At 50.3% G+C, this 7,519-nt stretch overlaps 1 protein-coding gene across 2 annotated transcripts in view; it reads right to left on the bottom strand.

Moving 5' to 3' along the window:
* Positions 1 to 1,026: 1,026 nt before the first annotated feature.
* LOC146026368 (flavin-containing monooxygenase 5-like) overlaps positions 1,027 to 7,519 on the bottom strand; it is a 55,026-nt gene continuing 48,533 nt past the window's right edge. For both annotated transcript variants that reach the window (XM_083156983.1, XM_083156982.1), the window contains exon 9: positions 1,027 to 6,251. In XM_083156983.1, the coding sequence (XP_083013109.1) occupies positions 5,906 to 6,251 (346 nt within the window). In that variant the 3' untranslated portion in view covers positions 1,027 to 5,905. The remainder of the gene's footprint in view (positions 6,252 to 7,519) is intronic.

Genomic DNA, 7,519 nt, shown 5'->3' with positions numbered 1-7,519 from the left:
GGGATTTTAGTGGTAAAAATAATAGTGGCTACTGTGACCATTTTTAAGTAAGAATAATAATTACTATTGGTTGAGGTGGCCAGACTCAGCTTTACTGCTCACGTCTTTGCCACAAATAGAATGTTCTCAGGCACTGTGCTCACATCTGCAATCCACAGAATGGCATAGCAAATTTCTAGTGAACAGGTTGGAGCAATTGTACCATAAAAGCACCTATATCCAATTTACAGGATGGATAAGCATGGACATATCTGTAATGTTTCTCACAAAACCCGCAGAAAAATAGAAAAAAATATGGAGATCAGTCTATATAACACCAAAGAGTTTAAAAACTGTATTGGTTAACAGTATAGATCTTATACCGCCCCAATCACAAATATGTTGTGTTGCAAATGGCAGATTTTTTTTTAAAAAGAGGAAAAAATTATAAAAAAAGAAAACTATTTCCATTCACAATTAAAGCCCAAAAGTTTAAAAAAGTAGGAAAAGTTTTTTGGGGGTAATTTAAAGTAATGACTTTTTTTAATTATTGTCCTAATTAAGTTCATTAAAACTTCCAATTGCCCTTTTAGTCATTATGACGGGGTGTCTCAGGGACAAGTCCCAACATTTTTACCTTAAATTAGGAATTTTCCCTGACTTTGCACCTGCTCTGGGGCTGGAAGATTTTTTCAGCAAACTTATGGCTGCATGGGAAATCGTTTATGAAAATTTTGTTTTAAGCTGAGTATTCCTCTACACTATCATCTAATATATGATTTTTTAATACATTCAATTTGTGGACCAATTGCTTAAATACAGCAAGCCCCCATGGGCTTCTTTATTATGCAATTTAGTAGAATGTGTAAAAACACATTATGGGCCAAATGTAATATGGTGAGAGTTTCAGAAAGTGAGAGATTTTGGGAGAAAAGGGGACTTTTTTTTTTAAAGCAGCAATCAATTACACTGCAAAACCAGGTTGATTTTCCCATGCAATTGATTGCTGCTTTAAAAAACATGGGAAACTCTCCCAAAATCTCTCACTTTCTGAAACTCTCACCCTATTACATTTGGCCATATGAGTCTGTGACCTTCAACAGCCAATCAAGCAGAATCTAGCTAACATATCCAGCTGCAAAATTAAAGATAACACCTACTGTAACTTGTGCATTATTATCAAAAACTGCTATTTCAAAGTTAATTGCATTTTTACGTGAACTTTTTGTTTGCCTCCCTAGAGTGACTTGCATTAGCATTTATTCAATTTTGAGTAATAGTCAAATAAAGGAGCACCGATGGCTGATTAAGCTAGAGGTGACATAAATCAGCGAAGGGGGATCATGCTGCCTTAGGGAACAGTTAGCTAGGAAGGGCTGCGTCTGGCAGCCAATGGGTGCAGTGGGAGGAGTTATTAGGGGAGAAGGGTCTGCTGACCAGAGAGTTGCTTCCTCTCTGGAGATTTTTCAGGATCCGGTAAGACGTTTGCCTTGCCGGCTCCTGTGCTGCCCTGCTATTTAGTTGACTAACTATTCTTGCTTTTCTTTCCTGTTCTGTCCCTCTCTCTCTATTATATCTGTCCCTGGTCCTGCACTTATCGCAGTGAATTAGTATGCCCGGCCGTCCCGTATGTCGCGCCCACCCGCCCGCCTGACGCGCTGGACTTACCCATAGCCGGTCCTGCCGCCGGGGCCTCCCCAGGCCCGCAGCGGGGTAGTCGGAAGAGTCCGGCGGGCGTCCAGTGGTCAGCCGTGAGTGCGGCACGTGGGCGCGGGTCCCCCAGTGATGACGCGGCCGGTGGTCCCGGCGCAAGGCGTGCCATCGGACGCCCGGCCGCAACGAGAAGCACACGGGGGGAGAGGCCGCAGGGCATGTCTCCGGCTCCAGGAGCTGGGAGAGGCGTCGCTGTGGGCGCTAGGCCGGCGGCGGCGCAGGCTGTAATCCAGACGCCGGCAGATCAGAGGCAGGCGCTGGGAGGGGGCACATACTGTGGGGGCCCTGGCCAGGTTGCAGGGCGCCCATCTGGCATCCCCATACTTGCAAGCAGGCTGGCTAGAATTAGTGAAGAGGATAGGGGTACTGTGCCACCTGCTGCCCGCCCCTCCAATATACCTAGGTTGGCCAGTCGGATGGCTAGGGGCGGGCGCAGGACTAGTCAGGCCGCATGCGTTCCGGGGGAAACTGGGGAGGTGGTGAATCCCCCCCATCCCCGGCTATATTGGGTATGTCCCCCTTGCGGATGGCTAGGAGGCAGTGGCTGCGGAGGTCCTGGCTATTGCCTCGGCGCGCGAGCGGGGGAGGTGCCCGAAGTGTCCCAGGGTCAGAGGTAACGGCTCCGCCGGCGCAGCAAGCGGGGGGGTCAGTGCAGGCCGAAGACAGGTGGCGGCAGTTAGTGTCGGTGTTGGTCCCACTGCTCAGTCAGACCGCGCCGAGCTCCCCTTCAGGGGGCCGCAATCGGGTAGTTCCACTGCGCTGCTCCCCAGTGTGTCCCTTTCACAAAGTGTAGTGCCTACTTCAATATCAGCTGTTCCCGTGGCTGCACCGATCGAGGAGGCGTCAACATCCGGCCTACTGGTCGGTTCCGGGGGCACGTCCAGCCCAGCGACTCAGACGATGGCAGTTTCGGTGGCAGGAACATCAGGTGGGTCAGCGCGTAAGGCGAAGCGGCGCAGGCGCAAGTCACGCACCTCCTCTTCCTCCTCCGGGTCCAATTCCGTGACATCGGAGGAGGAGGGCGGTCATAGGTCGCGGCGGAGGCATCGGCATTCTAGGCGACGCCATAGGTACTCCCGATCCACCAGCGGGAGCTCTGGATCACCACTTTTCCCAAAAGGAAATTATTTATTTATTTATTTATTAACAGTTTCTTATATAGCGCAGCATATTCCGTTGCGCTTTACAATAGTGGTGCGCTGCGATTATACGGCTGTGTGCAGGGGTTTGCGTCGGAGTGTTCATGAGCGAATCAATGAGGGAAAATACGTGAGTTTCTTCACTATGACTGCGCAGGCTGAGAAGGACTATCGCGCTGCAAAACAGAAAGGGGGTATAGGGGAGGCGGCCTATTGCACTTATCATAGATGGCAGGCGGGGCTCTTCATGTTCGCCGCCTGCTATCTGGAAACCAGGCCGCAGGAACACATGAATGTGGTGCGATATATGCACATGATTCATGAAATGTTTATGTCAGATGGCGGCACGGCATGGAAATCATATGATGAGGATTTCCGGCACAAGCAGTCGGGGTCCTCTATCATAGATTTCGGGTGTAAAGACGTAGAGCTTTGGGTGGGGAAGAGGCCGGTATCTTCCGCTACGCCCCCCCCACCCCCTCCTGCTACACCTACTCCTCCGGCTAAAGGAGTGGTAGCTAGGCGGGCCCCTCCCCCCTTTCGGGGTGGCGCGGGTGGAGCACCCGCAGGTAGATGTTTGGGATTTAACGGGGTCGGCTGCAACCTGGGAACGCGCTGTAGATTTAAGCATGCCTGCGCCCGGTGTTGGGGCCCTCACCCTGTCAAGGATTGCAACCGTGGCAGGCATGGGGCCGCTCCGCCCAGGCAAGCCGCTGGGGTTGCTCCTCAGTAAGGCTCCCTCCCCGGTTCGGGTGGATCGCATGTTCAACTGGCTGAGCGAGTACCCGAACAGATCCTGTGCGGCTTTCCTGGAGGACGGATTCCGTTTTTGCTTTCGCCTCCCCATTCGAGGCGTGGTTAACATGAAATCCCCCAGGAACCTCAAGTCGGCTATGGACATGCCCCTTGTAGTGCTTGAAAAAGTTGCTAAGGAAGTGAGGTTGGGGCGAATGGTGGGACCTTTCGGGGCTCCGCCAATCGGGGAGTTGGTGCTCTCCCCGGTTGGGGTAGTCCCGAAAAAGGAGGCGGGTAAGTTTCGGCTTATCCAGCATTTATCTCACCCGCCGAGCTCATCGGTGAACGACGCAATTCCTGAGGAGTTGTGCCGGGTCACTTATCAGTCTTTCGAGCAGGCTTTGGCTATTGTGCAGAGTTTTGGCGCAGGGGCTTTGCTGGCGAAGATTGATGTGGAGTCGGCTTTCCGCCTGCTACCATTGCACCCGGACTCGTTCCGGGTCATGGGCTTTCGGCTACCCACTGGTTTTTACGTGGATAGGTGCCTGCCCATGGGCTGCTCGATCTCCTGCTCTTATTTTGAGCGTTTTAGCACTTTCTTGCACTGGTGCGCGCAGAGGGAGTCGGGGGAGTGGGGTTTGGCACATTATCTAGACGACTTCCTATGCGTGGGTCCGGCTGGGTCCCCACGTTGCGCGGCACGGCTGGGTATGGTACAGCGGCTGTTTGAGTTTTTTGGGGTGCCCATAGCTGTTGAAAAGACGGAGGGGCCAGTCACCTGCCTCTCATTTCTGGGGATAGAAATCTATACGCTAGGCAGCTGCTGCAGGCTTCCCCTTGATAAGCTTGAACGGCTACAAGGGGTGGTCTCGGTGGCTTTGTGCGCGGGCAAGCTTCAGTTGCGCCAGCTTCAGTCGTTACTCGGTTTGCTACATTTTGCTTGCAGGGTGATCCCCATGAGTCGGGTTTTCTGCAGAAAACTCGAACGCGCCATGGCGGGGATCCGACATCTGTTGCATTTCGTGCGTTTATCTGCTGAGCTAAAGAGGGATCTCCGAATAAGGAATACAGCTGTGGAGCGATATGTATTGGCGAGTGGGGGTGGTGTCATCCGGCATGATGGCATCATTTTTCAGAGAGCAGAGCTGTACAGGGAGGATGGCGTGCATCTGAGCATGGAAGGCATGGCTATGTTTTTGACTGATTTGTTTTTATGGTTGAGGAGTTGGTGCTGAGCGTTTTTTTTGTTGGTGGCGGTGCTGCGGCTTAGGGCCTAGCTTGGCGGTAAAGAACGGTCAATTGTGTAGATGGAATGTGTGTAGATTAGTTGGTGCGCTCTCCAGGCATCGATTGTCACGAGCCATACTTCTGTGCACGGAAGATGGCTGCCTCCACCGACACTGGTGGTTGGCTGGGAGAGTTGGTCACCAGCGGTGTGTGAATGCTATGGTGATCCTACCCACCCCCTTTTCTTTAATTTGACCGTTCTTTAGTGCCGCCACCAATATTATAGTCTTTAGTTTGTTGTCAAAATAAATTTGACATTCGTTATTTTGAAACGCCAGCACTTGTGTCTGTGTCGTTATTTTTAGATAAGTTAGTAAGTTAAAGTGTTAAGGGTTGTTAAGCATGAAGGTACCGATGGTGAATTTAAGGAGCACCGATGGCTGATTAAGCTAGAGGTGACATAAATCACAGAAGGGGGATCATGCTGCCTTAGGGAACAGTTAGCTAGGAAGGGCTGCGTCTGGCAGCCAATGGGTGCAGTGGGAGGAGTTATTAGGGGAGAAGGGTCTGCTGACCAGAGAGTTGCTTCCTCTCTGGAGATTTTTCCCCACCCACCCATCCCTATTTTCTGTCTCTATTTCTTCCTTGGGCGGCGGTAAAGAACGGTCAATTGTGTAGATGGAATGTGTGTAGATTAGTGGGTGCGCTCTCCAGGCATCGATTGTCACGAGCCATACTTCAGTGCACGGAAGATGGCTGCCTCCACTGACACTGGTGGTTGGCTGGGAGAGTTGGTCACCAGCGGTGTGTGAATGCTATGGTGATCCTACCCACCCCCTTTTCTTTAATCTGACCGTTCTTTAGTGCCACCACCAATATTATAGTCTTTAGTTTGTTGTCAAAATAAATTTGACATTCGTTATTTTGAAACGCCAGCACTTGTGTCCGTGTCGTTATTTTTAGATAAGTTAGTAAGTTAAAGTGTTAAGGGTTGTTAAGCATGAGAGTACCGATGGTGAATTTATGGAGAAAACATATCACCGATTAAAGAAACCATTCCTCTATATCTACTATGATGTAAAAGTTTCATCTCTATGGATTAGATGCTTATTTTACACACAGAAATATATCGCAGCAAAAAGAATCAGTATGCCAAAGAGCTTTAGACTAAAAGGGAAGAAACCGTGAGCAGAATAATTATTCACAACACGGGTCTTTGTGGGCTTGACGATACGGTCATGCTGAGTTAAAATAGCTTTTCGGGCATCTTTCCACTGCCCCGGTCCGCACAGTCGGAACTGGTAAGGTGAGCATGGGCCAAAGAACATCTCCCAGGCCAGCTTTGGATCTGTCAGAAAGAGCTTTGTAATATTAGGCTTGCAGCCTATCTCCTCTGCAAGTTGATCCATGTATGGCACATAATCCACTTGTATGGTATGACGAGGACTTTTGACATACCTGAAGAAAGGTAGAGTGAAAAAAATTAGGAGTACAGTGTTTAAAATATCAATGTTCGGTATTTGTGTAATAGCACTGCGCCCGGCTACGCTATGTTTTCAGTGTATGCTAAGCTACGCTGTCAGCATAGCCCAACGTTTGCCTAGCGTAGTGACTCCGCGGCAGCCCGGCTCTGTCCCGGTGTCCATGGCTCTGTCCTCGACATCCATGGTTCTGTCCCCGGCATCCATGGCTCTGTCCCCGGCGTCCATGGCAAGCCTAGTGAGCGCCTCTAACACAGCGCCGGTAACCGCCAGATCCCCTGCGCTGGCGGATGCCGGCAGAGAGGGGATCATGCAGGCGCCGGTGGAGAGGTGCTCCAGCTGTCTGAGATGCAGGTGCGTCTCAGACGCTAATGCATCTCAGTAATTATTGCGGCAGGGTACGGCAACCCTGCCCATGTCCGGGCTAATGATTGTCGGGATCCCAACTGTTGGACCCCAGTACCACACCCATACATCTGAGACAGTAATGATGACACGTGTTAACTGGTAACTGGATATTAGTTAATAATACGCTGAATCTGACAGGGACACTACGCTGGCCGAGGAAACAAAATGCTACTTCTGACTGACTACACTGAATACGCTGGCCGTGCGAACACTACGCTGATTCTGACAGGGATGCTATGCTAACTACGTAATGGGTGCCGTGCTATTACACAAGTACCTAATTTTTCTTCAGATGGTCAGGTAAACATCAAAGAATTTAAAAAAAGCTTTGAGGGCGATAAACTCAGGGAGGGTGCAAGGCATCGGAGTGCCCCAGGCGTGGGGGGAAGGGGGAGGCGAGTTGCTCCACGGGGGGTGAAGATGTGGCGGCCCCAGAGTAGTTAAACAGGGTCAAGTCACTCTACAGGGGTGGGATGGTTGTGGGAGCCGCTCACCTGGATCCAGGGGCAGACCTTCTCCCAAGTTCCGCCCTCCAGTGGCCTGCGTGCCCAGGCAAATGCCTAAAGCTGCCTAATGGTGGCACATGGGTAAAGTAGAGAGAAATAAGTACCAACCCATCAGCTACTAACTGTCATTTTGAATGGTGTGTTTAAAAAATAATGGGAACTGAATGGTTAGTACTTTATCTTATTCTACTTTATCTCTCACCTTCCTTAGATAAATACCCCAACAAGTCTGTTCAAAATATCAAAGCTAAGAATAATTCTTCAGGTAGAAGCTTTGACCAATTAATGCTACTTACTAAGAAACCTGTGACGTCTTAGGCCCAGCAAAAGC

The sequence above is a fragment of the Crinia signifera genome, chromosome 8 (genome assembly GCF_055691185.1).
Source record: "Crinia signifera chromosome 8, ASM5569118v1, whole genome shotgun sequence".
NCBI classification, from domain to species: domain Eukaryota; kingdom Metazoa; phylum Chordata; class Amphibia; order Anura; family Myobatrachidae; genus Crinia; species Crinia signifera.
Note: the sequence above shows the minus strand (reverse complement) of the source record. Positions and strands in the feature narration are given on the sequence as shown.